At 36.9% G+C, this 19,677-nt stretch overlaps 1 protein-coding gene across 4 annotated transcripts in view; it reads left to right on the top strand.

Moving 5' to 3' along the window:
* The window catches only part of ZNF277 (zinc finger protein 277), a 124,738-nt gene that overhangs the window by 46,728 nt on the left and 58,333 nt on the right, over window positions 1-19,677 (top strand). For 3 of the 4 annotated variants that reach the window (XR_004351520.1, XR_004351519.1, XM_032643630.1), the window contains exon 2: window positions 14,518-14,719. Coding sequence is in view for 2 of the 4 variants with exons in the window: in XM_032643630.1 (XP_032499521.1) it covers window positions 14,518-14,719 (202 nt within the window). In the remaining 2 variants the exon portion in view is untranslated. The remainder of the gene's footprint in view (window positions 1-14,517; window positions 14,720-19,677) is intronic. The other variant, XM_032643631.1, reaches the window with a different exon arrangement.

Below are 19,677 nucleotides of genomic sequence, written 5' to 3'. Positions count from 1 at the left end.
TATAGAATGGGAATGTAAAAAGGAAAATCTTTGAGGAACAAGAGAGTTAATTGTTAATCCTAATTCTATGTGAAAAACATTTTGCCTGTTCTCAAATAAATCTTCACTGTAGACAGGATGCAGTAATCTGGTCCTATTAGAAACTCTGGAATATATATCCCCACAGGTAAAGAATCCCTCCTATTACATCTGTTCTCAGTAAATTCCTGTATTTATATAAAAGATACCGTATATTTTACTTTCAAAAACAGTAGTCCAGGGGTTAATGTTAATGGTGGAGATTTCAGGCACTGTGATAACCAATTTAAAAAATTACTTTTGCCAGGGGATTTGTTTGTAGTTTCTATATTATACCCTGTATAAGTATTGCCTGTTCTGTCTTCAGGGTGTCTCCTTCTGCTCTGCCTGCAAAGTGAGGTCATCTAAATCCTGTTGCAAAATGGTGGTTAATTTAGTTATGTAATTGCTTGAAATCCCCAAATAAGGACACTATTCACATACACGTTGTAAATAAAAATGTTAGACTAAATGATAAAAAATATATTGTAAGTGACAGGATGCATGGTTTTAAAACTTTTTGGAGTCACCAGAACCCTTTAAGAATTAAATCAAAAGACCTTCCTAGAAAAATTCATACACACATAATTTTGAATACAATTTCACATTGAATTCTACAGATTGAGTTTGAATCGTGTAGGTGTTCATGGACCTAAGATTAAGGTCTTCTGCATTAATTAGATCTGCTCTGTCAAATGTGATAGCCAATAATCACATGTGGCTATTTAATTAAAATTAAACAAAATTGAAGTTCCTCAGTCTCACTGTCCACATTCTCAATGCTCAATAACCACATGTAGCTAATGGCCACCATGGACAATAGCCAATAGGACAAAGCAGATATAGAACATTTCCTTTCTCTCAGTAGGTTCTTTTGGACAGCACTGGGTTAGGTGTTTCTAAAATACTCTATTTAAAAATCTTATCATTATGTGTATTTATGTATACGTATTTGTGTAGAGCTGCATGATTTGACAACCCAGAACATATATGTTGTAAGAAAAGTCAAGCTCTTTTTGACACAATACAGATCTGTTCGCGAAATATAAATAGGACTCAAAGTAAGGCAGCTAGCTAACCTCAGCTGGACCTTCAGGACTATTCTACAATGATTTTTTTCTAAATTGCATTTTCCATTAGTAGTAGTTCTAAATCTTTTCCATTTTTTCCTTAAGTTCTTGTCTTCAGTGTAGTTGGAGACCTCACCTCCTATGTTCAGAAAATTGAGGCTGTCAGTATAAATTCCTTCAACTTCCCTTATCTCTGTATAAAAATCTCATCGTGTTTTCTTTTATTGTAATGTGCTACAGGAATAGCAAGGTGATCAAGAGAATGCAAAAGCCTTTGAATTCTAACGATATAATCAGGACTTAAGAGTAAGTAGACAGTTATGAAGTGAGCTTATTCTTTGTTAGAAGTCTGGGATCCACTCTTACATGACTTGGTGCTTTAGATCTACTTTAGGACCATGGAATGTGTATTTTGAATTAATGTACAGGAATTGCAGTACATCTCAGTGCATATGATGCCTGTCTCTCTCCATCCTCGAACTTACAGCCATACTCATTATTATCAGTAGTAATAATGGGAGCTAACCTTTATTGCACTAATGTGTCGACCACCCATGTGCTTTACATCAGTTTCCTCAATTAACCCTCATAACAACTCCATCAGGTAACTATTATAATTAATCCATTTTACGTTGTAGAAACAGACTTGACGTTAAGTAACTCACCCAGGATTGGTTAATGGGACCAAGTGTACAGTATTTTTAAGTATATGCACATTGTTGTGTAGTGGATCTCTAGGATCTTTTCATCTTGCATAACCAAAACTCTATACTCATTGAACAACTACTCCCCATTTTCCCCTCCTCCATCTCCTGACAACCACCTTTCTACTTATGCTTCTATGAGTATCACCACTTTAAATAACTCATATAAATGGAATCATGCAGTATTCATCCTTTTGTTATTGGCTTAGTTCACTTACATGTCTTTCAGGTTCATCCATGTTGTACTGTATGACAGAATGTCCTTTTATAAGGCTGAATAATGTTTCATTGTATATCTGTACCACAACTTCTTTATCCGTTCATATGTCGATGGACACGTAGGCTGTTTGCACCTCTTAGCTATTGTGAATAAGGCTTTGTTGAACATGGAAGTGCAAATTTCTTCAAGATCCTGTTTTCAGTTCTCCTTGATATATACTGCTGGATTATATGGTAGTTCTGTTTTTAATTTTTTTAGGACCCTCCATCCTGTTTTCTGCAATAGCTGTAGCAGTTTACATTCCAAGAACAGTGTACAGATTTTCTTTTTCTCCATACCCTTGTCAACACTTATCTCTTGTATTTTTTTTTTTTTTTTTTTTTTTTTGCGGTACGCGGGCCTCTCACTGCTGTGGCCTCACCCGCCGCAGAGCACAGGCTCCGGACGCGCAGGCTCAGCGGCCATAGCTCACGAGCCCAACCCCTCCGCGGCATGTGGGATCCTCCCGGACCGGGGCACGAACCCATGTCCCCTGCCTCGGCAGGCGGACTCTCAACCACTGCGCCACCAGGGAAGCCCCATTATCTCTTGTATTTTTGATGATAGTCGTTCTAACAGATGTGAGGTAGTGTCTCATTATACTTTGATTTGCATTTCCCTGTTGATTAGTGATGTTGAGCACCTTTTCATATACCTGTGGGCTATTTGTATGTCTTCTTTAGAGAAGTGTCTATTCGGGTCCTTTGCCCATTTTTTAATTGGGTTATTTGTTTTTGTTTTTGCTTTTGAGTTTTATGAGTTCCTTGGGTATTTTGGATATTAACCCTTTTGCCGTTATATGGTTTGCAAATATTGTCTCCCATTCCATAGATCGTTTTGTTGTCTTTTTTTTTTCCTTTGCTATGCAGAAACTTTGTAGTTTCATGTAGTCCTACTTATCTATTGTTTTCGTTGCCTACACTTTGGTGTCATATTCAAGAAATCATTGCCACCCTTAGAATGGGAGAAAATATTTGCAAATGAAGCAACTGACAAAGAATTAATCTCCAAAATATACAAGTAGCTCATGCAGTTCAATATCTAAAAAACAAACAGGGCTTCCCTGGTGGCGCAGTGGTTGAGAGTCCACCTGCCGATGCAGGGGACATGGTTTCGTGCCCCGATCCGGGAAGATCCCACGTGCTGCAGAGCAGCTAGGCCCGTGAGCCATGGCCGCTGAGCCTGCGCGTCTGGAGCCTGTGCTCCGCAACGGGAGAGGCAGCAATAGTGAGAGGCCCACGTCCCGCCAAAAAAAACAAAACAAAGAAAAAAACCAATCCAAAAATGGGCAGAAGATCTAAATAGACACTTCTCCAAAGAAGATACACAGATTGCCAACAAACACATGAAAGGGTGCTCAACATCACTAATCATTAGAGAAATGCAAATCAAAACTACAATGAAGTATCACCTCACACCAGTCAGAATGGCCATCATCAAAAAATCTACAAACAATAAATGCTGGAGAGGGTGTGGAGAAAAGGGAACCCTCTTACACTGTTGGTAGAAATGTAAATTGATACAGCCACTATGGAGAACAGTATGGAGGTTCCTTAAAAAACTAAAAATAGAACTACCATACGACCCAGCAATCCCACTACTGGGCATATACCCTGAGAAAACCATAATTCAAAAAGAGTCATGTACCACAATGTTCATTGCAGCCCTATTTACAATATCCAGGACATGGAAGCAACCTAAGTGCCCATGGACAGATGAATGGATAAAGAAGATGTGGCACATATATACAATGGAATATTACTCGGCCATAAAAAGAAACGAAATTGAGTTATTTGCAGTGAGGTGGATGGACCTAGAGACTGTCATACAGAGTGAAGTAAGTCAGAAAGAGAAAAACAAATACCATATGCTAACATGTATATAGAATCTAAAAAAAAATGATTCTGAAGAACTTAGGGGCAGGACAGGTATAAAGATGCAGACATAGAGAATGGACTTGAGGACATGGGGAGGGGGAAGGGTAAGCTGGGACAAAGTGAGAGAGTGACATGGACATATATGCACTACCATATGTAAAATGGATAGCTAGTGGGAAGCAGTTGCATAGCACAGGGAGATCAGCTCGGTGCTTTGTGGCCACCTAGAGGGGTGGGATAGAGAGGATGGGAGGGAGACACAAGAGGGAGGAGATATGGGGTTATAAGTATATGTATAGCTGATTCACTTTGTTATAAAGCAGAAACTAACACACCGTTGTAAAGCAATTATACTCCAATAAAGATGTTAAAATAAATAAATAAAATAAAAATTTAAAAAAACTCATTGCCAAGGCCAATATTAGGAAGTTTTTTTCCTATATTTTCTTCTAGGAGTTTTATAAGTTCAGGTTTTATATTTAAGTCTTTATTTTATTTTGAGTTGATTTTTTGTGTGTGGAATAAGGTAAGGGTCCAGTTTCATCTTTTACACGTGAATATCCAGTTTACCCAATAATAGTATTTTTTAATGAATGGTTGTTGAAAAAACGATATCCTTTATTGCACTGTAGTCTTGGCATCTTTGTCAAAGGTCATTTGACACTATGTGTTTGGGTTTATTTCTGGGCTCTCTATTCTGTTCCTTGATCTATATACATCTCTCATTAAGCAAGTACATACTGTTTTGACTGCTGTAGCTTTGTAGGATGTTTTGAAGTCAGGAAGTACCTCTAGCTTTGTTCTTCTTTCTCAAGGTTGTTTTGGCTATTCACAGTCCTTTGTGTTTCCATATGAATTTTAATGTTTTTTTTTTCTATTTCTGAAAAAAAAAAAAGCCAAAGGAATTTGATAGAAATTGCATTGAATCTGTAGATTGCTTTGGGTAGTTTGGACAATATAACATTTTACATCTTCCTATCCATGAACATACGCTGTCTTTCCAATTATATTTGTATCTTTCATCAGTGTTTTGTAGTTTTCGGTGTACAAGTCTTTTTGCCTCTTTGGTTAAGTTTATTCCTACATATTTTATTCTTTTTGATAGTATTGTAAATAGAATTGTTTTCATTTCCTTTTCAGAAAGTTCATTATTGGTGTATAGAAACACAACTGATTTTTGTATGTTATTTGTCCTACAACTTTACTGAATTTGTTTATTAGTTCTAAGCATTTTTTTCTGTGTGTGTATACTCTCTATAGTAATATAAGATCATGTAATCTGCAAACATAATTTTACTTCTTTTCTGATTTGGATGCCTTTTTTGTTTGTTTGTTTCTTGTTTGTTTGTTTCTTGCCTAATTTCTCTAGTTAGGACTTCCAGTATTATGGTGAATATAAATGGCAAGAGTGGGCATCCCTACCTTGTTCCTCATCTTAGAGGGAAAGTTTTCAGTTTTTAACAGTTGTAAATATTATGAGCTTTTAATATATATTGCCTTCATTATGTTGAGACAGTTTCCTTCTTTTTCTAGTTTGTTGAGTGTTTTTATCATGAAAAGATGTTGAATTCTGTCAAATGCTTTTTTCCATCTTTTGAGGTGATCCTGTGATTTATGTCTTTCATTCTGTTAATGTGGTATATCATATTGATTGATTTTCGTATGCTTAACCATTCTTGCATCCCAAGGATAAATTCCACTTGATTATGGTATATGATCCTTGTAATGTGCTGTTGAATTTGGTTTGCTGGTATTTTGTTGAAGACTCTTGCATCTTTATACATTAGGGATATTAGTCTGTAATTTTCTTGTAGTGTCTGTCTCGCTTTGGTATCATGGTAATGCTGGCCTCATAAAATGAGTTTGGAAGTGTTCCTTCCTCTTCAGTATTTTGGAGGAGTTTGAGAAGAATTGCCACTAATTCTTTAAGTGTTTGATAGAATTCTCCTGTGAAGCCATTTGTTCCTGGGCTTTTCTTTGTTGGGAGGTTTTTCATTACTGACTCAGTCTCCTTATAGTTACAGATTTTCTATTTCTTCAGTGATTCAGGTTTGGAATATTGTATGTTTCTAAGAATGTATCCATTTCTTCTAGGTTATCCAGTTTGTTGGAGTATAATTATTTATAGCAGCCCCTCATGATCCTTTGTATTTCTGTGTTATCAGTTATAATATCTCCCTCTTTCATTCCTGATTTTGAGTTTACCTTTTAAAAAAACACCCACTCTGGGCTTCCCTGGTGGCGCAGTGGTTGAGAGTCTGCCTGCCGATGCAGGGGACACGGGTTCGTGCCCCGGTTTGGGAAGATCCCACATGCCGCAGAGCAGCTGGGCCCGTGAGCCATGGCCGCTGAGCCTGTGCGTCCGGAGCCTGTGCTCCCCAGCGGGAGAGGCCACAACAGTGAGAGGCCCGCGCACTGCAAAAAAAAAAAAAAAACCAACTCTTATTTTTGTTGATTTTTTTTCTATATTTTTTCTATTCTCTATTTCATTTATTTCTGTCCCAATCTTGTTTGTTTCCTTCTGTTAAATTGGAGCTTGGTTTGCTCTTCTTTGACTAGTTCCTTGAGTTATAAAATTTGTTTATGGGAGATCTCTTTTCCTTTTAACATACTCATTTACCACTATAAACTTCCCTGGTTTTCCTGCATACCACAGGTTTTGGTATCTTGTGTTTTCCTTTTATTGAGACTTGTTTTGTGACTTAATATGTTGTGTTACTTCCTTGATTAAAGACCATCAGGATCTACTCACAACTTTCAAATTAAATATAAATCTTTGGCCTGGCATTAAGGCTCACCAACATGTGATACATCTACCTTTACAGCTTTTTCTTACTTAGACTCTAGCACTATTTGGACTATTTTGATTTTTTAACTACCCATATGTACTTGCTGGAATTCTTTACCATTTCAGGAATCCTCTGTGATGACTACCCTTTATTTCTCCAGTTTTAAGGGGTTTTTTTCCTCCCTATTCTAAGCCCTTGATTTATATGGTCAGCTTCACATATGTTAACCTGTATTATAATTGTTTGTACAGTTGTCTCATATTTTCTTCTAGACTAACAATTTCTTCAGGATAGGTATTTTTATTAATAATCTTTGTATTTCTTTTAGTATCTAGAATTTACGTGATGCATAATAGGCATTCAATTTTTAAATGGTAAATATAATCAAAATTTTTCATCTTAGATCTTAAGACTTAGAAAGTGACTGAATAAAATGGTGCTTGCTCTACTTCTTTCTCTTATCTGTCACAGTCACATTTAGGGACTCATCAGTTGGCATGCTTTTTATTTAAGAATTTTTCAGTGTTAAAAAAATTGGGGGTAAATAAATGCATTCATAATCTCATTGTTTTGTATATTCTCTTTCAAACCTTGTACTTGCATTTGAGTGTATGTACATGTATGTTTATAATTGCCAGTTAGCAAATGCATAATGTTATATAGGATATGCCAGATATTATAGAACAGTTTTCATTTGCATGACATTTAGGTTGTTTCCATTACTTTATAGGTGATGCTGTAATAAAGTTTTCATAGCTTTTTGCCTGTTAAATTAGCTCCTTTAATTTTCAAGCATGGGTTTATTAGGTTTAAGGGTTGACTATGTTTGTAACTGTTTTCATACCAGAGGAAGTGGCAAACTTTCCAGCTGTATAGATGAGTACTAATCCAGCACAGCCTCATCAGCAGTCTCAATGTGGTATTGAGACTATGTAACAATGCTGATCTAAGTCCATCCCCCAACCTTCCCACTTTTAGTAGGAGTATAGTAAATTAATCTTTTATATTTGGGGCCTCATTAATTTACAAGATGAATTATTAGCCCAGGGGTAATTAAATAAGGGTGTTATATTCTTACTCTGAATTTAAGAGATTGATAATGGTTAAAAAGACTAGACCTAGTCTTTGCAATTTTCCAAATGCATCTGCTGGGGAGCCACTCTTAGAAATCAAAGAACTGACTTGTTTAGGAAGTAGAAGGCCATTTTTTGGTGTAAGAGCAAAATACTCTCAAGAATTTAGAAATAGGGCTTCCCAGGTGGCGCAGTGGTTGAGAGTCCGCCTGCTGATGCAGGGGATGCGGGTTCATGCCCCAGTCCGGGAAGATCCCACATGCCGCAGAGCAGCTGGGCCCGTGAGCCATGGCCGCTGAGCCTGCGTGTCCGGAGCCTGTGCTCCTCAACGGGAGAGGCCACAGCAGTGAGAGGCCCGCGTACCGCAAAAAAAAAAAAAAAAAAAAAAAAGAATTTAGAAATAAAGTTACCTTCTTGGAGTTTAATTTTTAGAATAAAATCAACATATAATCAGTGAGATTGATTAGGCATTGAAATCCTATGGAAATATATGATATCTGTCAGATCAAAAGCTTAGCGAACAGGCCTGAAAATATTATCCAGACTTGTTAAAATACGGAAGTGAGCTATAATCAAATAAATTACACTAATATATATAAAGAACAAATGTAAAGGAAATGTTTACTTTGGAAACTAGAGTGTGTTTACAGTGTTTTCAGAATTAAAACAGTAAAAACAAACAAAAACACTCCACCTATCTCAATATTCCAGTTTTTATGATAGATATCAATTAGATGATCAGAGTGTGATGAGAGTAGCAACTAAATCAATTTTATCTGGGTTGAGTATATCACCAAATTACTGCTTCGTTTTCACAGTTTCAGTAGTGGTGTGATGATAATGTGCAAAGCAGGTTGCAGGGACTTCTTTAAAGGGGAAATGATGTGTGAGGTGTTCTACAATTCCTTACGATGGAATGCTGTAAAAGTTCTTATCAATTATTTGTTGATTTGGGCTTTTCTTCTCTCATTCAACTTAAGGGAGACAGAAACCTCAGTCTTCTTATTTTTTCTTCAAAGCACCAGCAGCCAGCTATTTGTTTGGCAGTAATGATATATTGCAAAGTCTAGAGCTGCCTATTTTAGCATATAGGTATATTATGAATTCATTACTGGTTTGTTCCCTAGATAGAACTTTGCTACTCAAAGTGTGGTTTGTGAATGAGTGGGCTGACAACATCTGGGAACTGAGACATGCAGAATTTCAATCCTGTCTACCTCTTAGGCCAACTTTGTTAGTTCATATACTCCAAGAAGCACACACTAAGATGGAATTTGACGTTTAAGAGATTTGTTAGGGAAGACGCCAGAGGGAAAAAGGAGAGATGGGTCTGACCTGTGTGAAGGAAAGAGGGAAAGGAGGGTTGTGTAGGAGCTCGGAGTACAGCACAGTTCTAAGCAAGTTTCTGGCAAGCCAGTGGGGAGTCCTCCAGCCAGTGTCCCATGTCAGTGAAGTTCCATCTCTCACAGGAATGAGTGTGCCTTGCTATTTCTGCTACCTCCAATCATTTAATGAAAGCAGTGTATGGAAAGCTTGGCTTCAGTGCAAGTGGGATTTCAGAGCACAGCACCCAAGGCCTTCTTTGCATTATGGTCACAACAGCAAGAGATTTGATTGGCACAGTTCCCTGGCCGCCACACCTACTGAATCAGGTGCATTTCAACAAAATCTCCAGGTGATTATATGCATATTAAGCTTTGAAAAGCACTACCCTAGAATAATAATTTGACACTTTGAGGATCTTACCCAGAGTCAGTAAAATTGTTTATAATCAGCATAGGATCTCCTCAAAAATTCAGCTCTTTCGGAGTGGTATTTTTTATAGTTCATTTGAACAGAGTTGCTGTTCAAAGTGAGAACTAGAGCAGATAATTTGTTGTTAATTTGTAACAAATGTGTGAAGCAGATTTTGAGCCAAAGCAGAATTTCCAAGATACTTTGCCTCTTTGCTGAAAGGAGCTAGATATAATTTACTTCCTTTGTCCTTTTAGAGTTCAAAGTTCTTGTAGCAAAGAATTACGTATTTCTGCGTCTGTTGTCTTTTTACCATGTGGTAAGATGTAGATATGATTCTTGTGGTGACAGCTAGAAATAAACTGTTAGATCTTACTGAGTTTCCTCTGCTGACACAGTGCTTAGCATTTGAGGGGCTCTCTCTAGGACAGACTACACTATAAAGTTAGATTTGCCACAAGGCATTGTCACCTAACTTATGGATTTTTCCATGAGTCCAAGGTATCCACACTCTGGTATATATATGATCAGGAGACCCACAGTCCCCATGTGATCATCCTCTGAACCACTGATTCCCGGGCTTCAGTGTAGAGACTACTGCTTGGTAAAAATTACAGTTCCTCTGTCTACAATAAGGTCTTGAAATCAGTACTTTTAAAAAGCCTCCCAGGTGATGAAACTTAATTTGGAAGTCACTGCTCTAAAGTAAAATATATACAGAGGATTGGCGTCTATCCCACAGAAACATCCTCAGATGGAGTGGTTATAACTGACTCAGCATTCCAAATGATGCTTGTTCCTTGTTTACTAGAGAGTATCTTTACATGAAAAATTAAAAATAATTTTGAAATCCCTAATTAAAGATGAAATACTTTTATTACACTCAGTAGTATTTATTGTTATCTCAGAATTCAATGTAATTTTTACATCATTATTTATTAATTAGCAGTGGGCCTGTTAACACCAAGGCTCACGGGACTGAATATCTGGCTATAATTATAGTTGGACTACTCTCAATCCTGGGCAGAGAAAGTTCTCCTAAAGACAGACAGCCACAGGTGTTCCCTAAAATAGAATTTACCTAGAAACTGAGTTAAAGGTATAACTCTAGTTGTAAGTACCTCTGGTCCATTATTCATTCTTTTATTTCTTTGTTCAGCAAACACTTGTGAAATACAATCTGTGTTTCAGGCACTGTATAATCGATACCAGAGACCTGAAAATAAGTAAGACTTAGTCCTTGACCTTGTGGAATTCACTAGACTACCCTAGTGGCAGAGATATACGTGAAAACAATTAATTACAACAGAGATATTTGTATTGTTGAGCATGGAGAGATGGAGTAGGTCAAGCCCACAAGCAGCCGTGGGGCGAAGGTGGGGGGACAGAGTGAGGGACAGCTGGCAAACACAAAGAATAGCACAGGAGCATCGCATGAGACACCAGTTACTACTGCCTTTGTCCACAAGCCCTGTCAGGAATATCTAAATTCTGAGCAGATCACCTGAGCTATCTAAAACTTAACTCATTATCCATCCCTCTCAGAAAACAAAAATCCTGCTTCTCTACATGTATTTCTAGATTTGTGACTGGTACCTCCATTCATACAGTCTTTCCAGCCAGAAACCTGGGAGTCTTCCTCATCTCCTTTTTCTTTACTCCCTGTGGCCAGCCATTAATCAGGAACTGTCAGTTTCATCTTTGTAGCCTCTTCTCTATTCCTCTCTTCTAAGCACTGCTAACATTGCTGCTTCAGACAAGCTCTCAAACTTGGACATCTGCAGTAGTCTCCTAACTGGTCGGTCTCCCCATCTTTAGACTTGTCCTCTTTTCAATCCATTCTCCCCATATCAGTTTAAAACAGGAGAGACCCTTCCTATAAGGAAAGGTCTGAACTCCTTAGAGTTAGATATAGGTTGAGAGTGCAAATGCTTGAGCCGAACTGCTTGGATTCAAATCCTGACTCGACCACTTACTAGCTATCTGAAGGGCAAGTCACTTAGCCTTCCAGTGACTAAGTTTCCTCAACTGTAAAATAAGAGTAGAAATTGACTCTCTGTCATAGGATTACCGTAAGAGTTAATTGAATTAATACTGTACCTGTAAAGTGCTTAACAATGCCTGGCACAAAGTAAACACAGTGATGGTGGGTACTCATGGTAGGATAATAATGCACAGTATTTGTGCCAAGTAAATAAAGATGACCAGGACTCACCTTGTCTTCCAGAGACTAACAGTCTGAAGGTGAACAGATTACTTCTTATGATCAATGCTGTTATAAATTTGAACACAGTGCTAAATGATTATGGAATCAGGAGAAAATTGTAGAACCTTGTGATCTAAAAATGTTTTTTTCTATTAATTTTTTTTATTTTATGGATGTATAGCAGCTTAAGTTCCCAAATACAACTTAGTACCTCTCAAACCACAAGTTCCTCATACATGAAATCTGTAGATTCATGATTTTGCTCCTGTATACCCTTACAGTGACAGTAAGCAATTTGGTTCTAGTATGTGTGAACATTTAGGTCCCTTTTCTGAGGAATAATTTGAAAAAAGAGAAACTGACATTGAACAAACAAAAGGGAAGAGACATGAGCCACAGAAGAATAGTAGAGAGTTTGCAGTAAAGTCTTGGAAAGAAGACGATGGTAGAGTACCCAGTGGTTTTGAAGGATGTGGGCTACTGAGGTTTAAGAGTTGCTGGTGGAGGTGGTATGGGGGAGGCTGCAGGACACGGCAGAATGCATATAAATTTAGTATGACTTACAAGTACATATGAATTCAAAACAGCACTGAACATAGTTTAAACAAGAAACACAGTTGAGGAATTGCCTTTTGGGGTTGGAGGCAAAAAATGTAGTGTTTGAATTTAGGCTCAAATTAGTAAGTTTAGGCCATTTACTAACACTGTGACTTGGGGAAATTATTTAACTTTTCTAAGTCTCAATTCTCATCTGGAAGATGGAGGTTGTAATACTACTAATCGAATGAGGTAGTTAGGGTTAATTGAGAAAGTGCCCTAAAACACTTTGCTGGTAATTTACAAATAGCAAACACCTAGTAAGGTTAGGTCTTGCTGTTGGTGGTGATTATTAATATAGTGTTTGCTTTCTTCAGTTAAGAAAAATGAATTTACAGATGCCTCAGTCAAATTTGGGAAGAAGAATATAGTACAGTACTTGTTATTTCCTAGATGGCAGGTAATGTTACTAACGTTTATTTAGAATATGCTGCCTTTTGTTTTCCTATTCTAGGGAACGTAAAATATTATTACAGAGTTTCATGAGTACATCACTTACCTTTTTCCCCATCCTATTTTTCACATGCAGGTTTAAGTTCCTGCAGAACTTAACCTATAACTGAAAAATATATCCTGCAACTAAAGAGCTATAGCATTCCAGAACTTGATTTCATTACCTAATTTAATGAATATAATAATGGGTAACACACCAGTCTTACTAATAGTGCTTCTAAAGTGCTTAAATATTTTTAATATTCTCCCTATTGTCATGTGTACCCTGTTTTCTTCTTTCCAGGTATTTAATAATTTTAGGTAACTAAGATAAACAGTTTGATTTAGCATACTTTATTATGAGTGATATATTAGAGGACATCCCTTATGGGACACGTTCCCTCTCCAGCTCACTAAGGTGACTGCTGTATCCCCATGCTCCCATAAATCTTATACATTCTCTCTCTCTCTTTATCCTTTTAACTTATCTTTACCTTCAAACAAATTTCAAGCACTTAGGCCTTGATGGTAAGAATAGTGTCATGCAAAGTCAAGCAGGAAAAAACTCAGTAGATACTCAGCTAATTTTTGTTAAGTGAGTGAATGAATGCTGCCCTCTTACATCATTTATCCAGTTCTTAGGCCATGGTCAGCAGTGTACCAGTAACTGATTCAATTAATTATTCAATTAAGAAGGCCTTTAAAAATAGGTAAAGTAAAATAAAAATAAGGAATAAAATTTAACAGTAGAATTAATAGTAACCTAATTCCAAAGGTTTCTGTCTGTGAAATAGCTGTCTTTCTTTCCAAAGAAGGTCTCCTGCCCTTCCTCAGATGCCAAATGCCTTACGCTAGTTACCTTGTTGCTGACTACTCAGTAGCCTGCATAAGGTGACAGGTCCAGCCTTCCACACTAGAAGACTGAAGAGGACTCCTGACACAACTGGCTATAGTTTGAGGCCCTGAATTCAGAGCTGTAGACCTTACATACTTCAACTCTTAAGGATACTATAGGTGATGTTAGGAAAAGGAATAGTGTAGACAAGAAAAATGTGTAGCATGTATGTCTAGTAATTGAGCATTCATCTCTTTGTTTGCAAGAACTTGAATTATGATACATAATTATATAATCAAATGATACATATAAATCAACATCAAAAATTGCCACCTGGACCACGCAGCACATGCTGTGTTAACCCAATATGAGACCTGTCTTCTTTGCACATGACAAATAATCAAAAACAGGAAAGAGTTTGCAGGTGTAACAGGAATCAGCTTAAAAGATCGTCCTGGCATCACCTCTAGCCTCAATATATACCATTTGCCTCCCAGCGTGATGACTTTCAGCCATAGGTCACAAATGGGCCTTAGAACCTTAACCCAGTGTGTTGCAGCCTTCCCCCTCCAGGTACCCCTAGATTTGCTGCCATTGGCCGGTATCCAAGAAGAAGGCTTGAACAGCTGTCCTGACAAGTGGGTTTTCCCAATTCAAGCTGGCAAATGGGGAGTTTGAGCTGCTTTGTTATACTCCCTGCCTCTGGGTTACAGAAGCTATTTAAAATGGTAATAAAGTATCCTGCTCTCTGGTACTGTGTATTTTCTTTTTTGGAATTATGTAAATATCTTTAGGATCCTTTTAATGCAGGAGGTGAGAAATCATCCTTCTAAAGAGAGTTGATTTCAGTTTTTTTTTTTTCTTTTTCTTTTTGTCTCTCCCAGACAGTAAGGATTGTATCCTGGAGCCGCTTTCCCTGCCAGAAAATCCAGGTGGCACCACCAGTTTAGAAGGTTCTCCATCTGTGCCTTGTATTTTCTGTGAAGAACATTTTCTTATAGATGAACAAGACAAACTTCTGAAGCACATGATCATTGAACATAAGACTGTCATAGCTGATGTTAAGTTGGTTGCTGATTTCCAAAGGTAAATTTTGTTTTTATCCATAAAAGAATTGTTTATTATTTCTTAAAGGAAAGGCATAGCATATATAAAATTATTCCTATAGAAATATGAAAATTCATATTATCAGGTTTCACCTTAGTCTTTTTTAAACTTTGTACTTATTTGCCTTCATGAGTGTGTAAGTTATGTTTGAAAATGTCACATACCTTTGCATGTCCTACAAATTCTGGAAGCAGACCAACTTTCCTTTACCACATTCCATGAAATTTTGGACATTGTTGATCTCTATCAGATTGATGTTCTTTCCATGTTTCAGGACATATGCATTCTCCAACTAAGTGAGTTCTTCCAGAAAGGTGAGAATAGACTTGGAAAAGGCCACCCAAAGGGCAGTTTTGGGGGAAAGAGATACTTGGAGCCTTTTAAGCCAAAAGCTTATCATCCAAACACCTGTCAGCTTAAATGCTGTTATATGGTTGAAAACCAGGAAAATATTGAGTCTTTCAACAAGCCAGAGGGCTATAAGAGTAGACAGCAATTAAGGTCAGTGACTGAGGTACTTAGAGGAAGAGGATGAAGAGTAGATGTGAGTAGTTGGGGAACTGCCAACATTGGGCATGTATGAAATGTAGGAACCTGACCTATACAACCAGGCCCCCAAAGTGAGCTAATTATAGTCACTAATTCTAGACTAATTCTTGGTAGTGATTGTCTAAGAGAAATGCCTTCTCTTAAGCAGATATAGTGGAGTAGTTATGTACAGGTCATTATTAGTTGAAATTTGGAATCATTTTCCATATAAACAGTATCAGTGTAGTTAACTGGCTTTGTATAGTTACTGAAAGCACATATTTTGGTATATCTGGTAGGGTCCCATTTTGAGATGTTCTGCATTGATTTCCCTACAAAACGTTAGAGTAGCCCAGATATTATAAAATCCCTGCATCTAAACTCTGTATCTCCCAGACCACATTATTCTTAGCAAGCAACTTGTTTCTTAGAATGGGTTTTGCAAGCAACAAGCTGTATTATTAAGAGTGGACTGTGAAACCTGGAAGGCCTAGGATTGAATGCAGACTCGGTGACTTTCTTTACCACATGGCTTCCAGCAAGCTACTTACCACTCTAAGCATCAGTTTTCTCATCTATAGAATGGGGGTAACACCAGCCCTCATAATATTATTGAGCATTACATAAAACAGGGCATGTATAGCACCAGTGTCTGAGATATCTTTTATACACAATAAATGGTAGCCAAATTTTTAATTATATTTTGATTACAAAAGATATATTTGAAGTCTTAGCTTCCTGCAACGGTAGCTTAAGATTTCAATAGGCATTTATGCTGGTCTGAAGACCTAATTATCATTTGTAAAATTTGTTTTGAGAAATTTTCATTTAAGTTTCTAAGTACTCTGAACTTCTAGAATGGCAGTTTGTTTTTAAGGACAAATAGCCACAGTGCTCAAAGGGGTAATATTAGCTATTCTCTAGCCCTTCTTGGCCTTCTCAGATGCACAGCACCAGTAATGAATGTCTGCTGTGTGCCGTCTCTGTTATGGCCCCTTATATCCATCCACTCAGCATTGCTACTTGTGAGTAGACTTTGGGGCTGTATGGTTAGGGGGCAGAGACAGAATAGGGAAGGAGAGTTATATGAACAATATATGCCACCAACTACTGGAATAAACTAATTTTTACATGCCTTCAGAGGAAACACTCTGTGCTTCTCATTCTCATTCATTATTCTTTATTTTCAATTAAATTTTGTATGTGTGTATATATGTATATACACATGTGTGTGTTTTGGGAGTATTCTGGGAGTTTTTTCTTATATGATACCTAGTTATAGGTGGTCAGATCTGTCGATTTTGTTTTAGACATTTCTTAGCCTAGAGAGCTTTGAATTCTTCAATTATTCAAATAACCATTGACAAGACTATCAAAAGAGTTATTCTTTTATAAATTTCCTATCATTTGGCCTTGCTTTGATGTAAAACTTTTTTTTTTTTACTCTTTTTTACCACATAAATGCAAATTCTCCCTCAGGAATTGCAGAAAAATATGATGATCAACCAGTGATAATTGAGTAATGTTAAGATTTTCTTTGTCTTCTTCTAAAATCTGTGAGAAATGTCTGAATCAGTTCGTATTTTATCCTTTGTACTTATGTATGATGGCTAAGTGGCTATATTTGTACTAATCAATCTCTTTTATCATTGTTGTCAATCTCATCTGTATGTGGGCAGGAAAATCAAATTATTTACTAGGTCTCAGGGCTTAGGAATTAATAATTAAATATTGAGATCAATCACACTATAAATGCAGTTATGTAATAAAATGGATGCTTTAATTAAAAAGAAAAAGATGCATGTCTGATATAAGTGCTTTCTAAATAAAGTGTGTAGTTAACATGTACTTTAAATTTGGAAACCTAGATTTTCCTTGTCAACTCTCCTCCTAATTAAATAAAAGTTTCACCCTCAGGAAGTAAAAATGTGATTAATTCACACTGACCAGGAATGGATATGGCTAAACTTTGTTATTTTTAAATACCATTTAATATATTAACAGTGTTGTGATTAACAATGTTGCGTTAGTTTCAGGTGTACAGCAGAGAGATTCAGTTATACATATACAAGTATCTATTCTTTTTCAAATTCTTTTCCCATTTAGGTTCCACAAGGACCTACTGTATATAGCACAGGGAAGTCTGCTCAATATTATGTAACAACCTATGTGACTTTTTCTTAGCAGTTATTGAGGGGAGGGAGGGATAGTGAGAGGTTCAATTGGCATGAGTTAATTCACTCAGAATTTCTTTATAGGTTGAATAATTCTTATATATATATAAAACTTCTCAGAGAGGAGTTGTTGCTTCTGAGTACAATAAGTAATAAAGACGATAAATAATAGATAAGAGATGGACTTACCTTGTCCTTTGTAAGAAATAAGCTCTAAAGTTTCCGTTTAAATATATTTAACATTTTCTTTATTGGAACAAAGTAACAGTAAAATTTTCTCAGAGCAAATAAAACAAAAGTAAAAGTCTCTCCTTTGAGCCGTTTATTAACATAGTTATTTATACTGAGCTTCTTGCTAGCTTTATTCAGTAGATAAAATTTTTCCAGAAGAAAAATGTTAACTCCTTAATTCTTGCCCCTTTCTATATTAGAGTCCACTCATTCAGTGCTACTTAATTAATGACTATCTCAAATCTTTATGCTTCTGTCAATAAGCACGCCAGTTACAATGGGGAGCTGGGCAGGCAAAATGATATTACTACAAGGATTTCTTGTGAGATGTGATTAAAGTTCTTTTAAAAGAAAGTATTTGCTGGTGACCTAATAATTACTTTTATGGCTTTTTAATAAAATATGAAATGCTGTGATAACTGTCCTCCAATTAAAGGGTTCATACCACATATTATTTCTTGGCTTCCTTTATATATTGAGTGGTTGCTTTAAACAAACTAAAGAAGTAGGAAAAAATGAAGAAGTACTAAGTGATACCTTAACATGGAACAATAAATTTTAGTGGGCGGGAAAAAATGCCACCAGTGCATGTATTGAACATCTGCTATCTTTAAAACATCTCTCAATTGAATACAATTTATCTGAATGCTTTTACCAACCACAGGGAAATGGACATATTGATACCTCTTAATTTTAATCATAAACTAAAAAAGTACTATTATGTGATAACTAGGATACATCTTAAATTTAGACTTAGGTCAAAAGTTTGTTGCAATTCAGATCTATTTATATAGTATACCACAATAAGATATGATACATAATTGTATATGTTTAAGTTATATGGTAGTTTATGGTTATATTTTGCTTTTGTAACATGATTCTTTTTCCCTTTGATGTTATTGTCACCCAGCCTTTGGTCAGGAGGAGACCACTCAGATGACACCTTTGTGCCTATTGGACTGGCCTACTACCTGCTTTATCCTCCTTCCCCCAGAAGCTACCTAACAACATCTCAGAGATGCTCTTAGAGATGGTGTCTGAAAAGCATCCTTTCCAGAATTCATGACCACTTGTTCATGGAGCAATAAAATAGCTTTTAACCAATGTAAAGACTACCAGACATGAGCATATAACAGTATCTTCTTTCTCTTCATCCCATTGGACGCCTTAACTATTTGAAGAGGGTAACTGAAGTTCTGTCAGACAGAATCTCCCCATGATTTTAAGTCAGCCGATATTAGTAATCACTTCCCTTGTGCCTACCACACTGAGGTAAACTGTGATACAAAACAAATACGTGATGTGAGCCTTCTCTTCAAAGATCAAGGAGAAAAGGACTCAACATGGAAGTCCTTAGAGACTAAGAGCCATTGACTTTTGGAATCAGGACATCAGAGGAATCAGTGCCTCTGTAGGTACTGTACCTTTTGCTTAGTCAAGCAGTTCCAATTCAACAGTCCCAAACAGCTGGTGTCAACTTTCAACACTTGGGCAGGAAGTTAGGAGCAGTTCAGACCAAGAGCTGCTTTTAGGTAATATGCTTTTCAGAAAGGGAAGACCTTCCCTCTCCCTTTAGACTTCATGTCTGTACTTCAGTTTTGCCATGTCAAAAAGCATTCTCCTTGGTCTCTAAGGAAGAAAATTCTTCAAGTATCCATTACAACTGTAATTCTGGAGGCTTTCTCCTGTTTCTGCCTTTTTCTGAAATTCTTGTGTAGATTGGTCCTCACGTGACATGAGAGGCATTGTGTTGTAGGAGACTTGAGTTTGGATTTGGAGACAACAGTTCCCAATTCTAACATTCTAATTGTGTGACCTTGGGCAGGTAGGGTCTCAGTAATGGTAGCTGCTAATAACTGATATCCTTCTGATCACCATCATCATCATCACTCTACTCTTCCCCGCCTCAGCCACTTGTGTGTGCCCTCTGACACTACTCATATAACTATTTTAATTTGCTCATTAAATGTTTGATGAAACGTTACCATTGTTGTTTTTGTTGTT

Source organism: Phocoena sinus, chromosome 9, assembly GCF_008692025.1.
Source record: "Phocoena sinus isolate mPhoSin1 chromosome 9, mPhoSin1.pri, whole genome shotgun sequence".
Lineage (NCBI taxonomy): Eukaryota > Metazoa > Chordata > Mammalia > Artiodactyla > Phocoenidae > Phocoena > Phocoena sinus.
The sequence above is the reverse complement of the archived record's forward strand: the minus strand, read 5'-3'. Positions and strand labels throughout refer to the sequence as shown.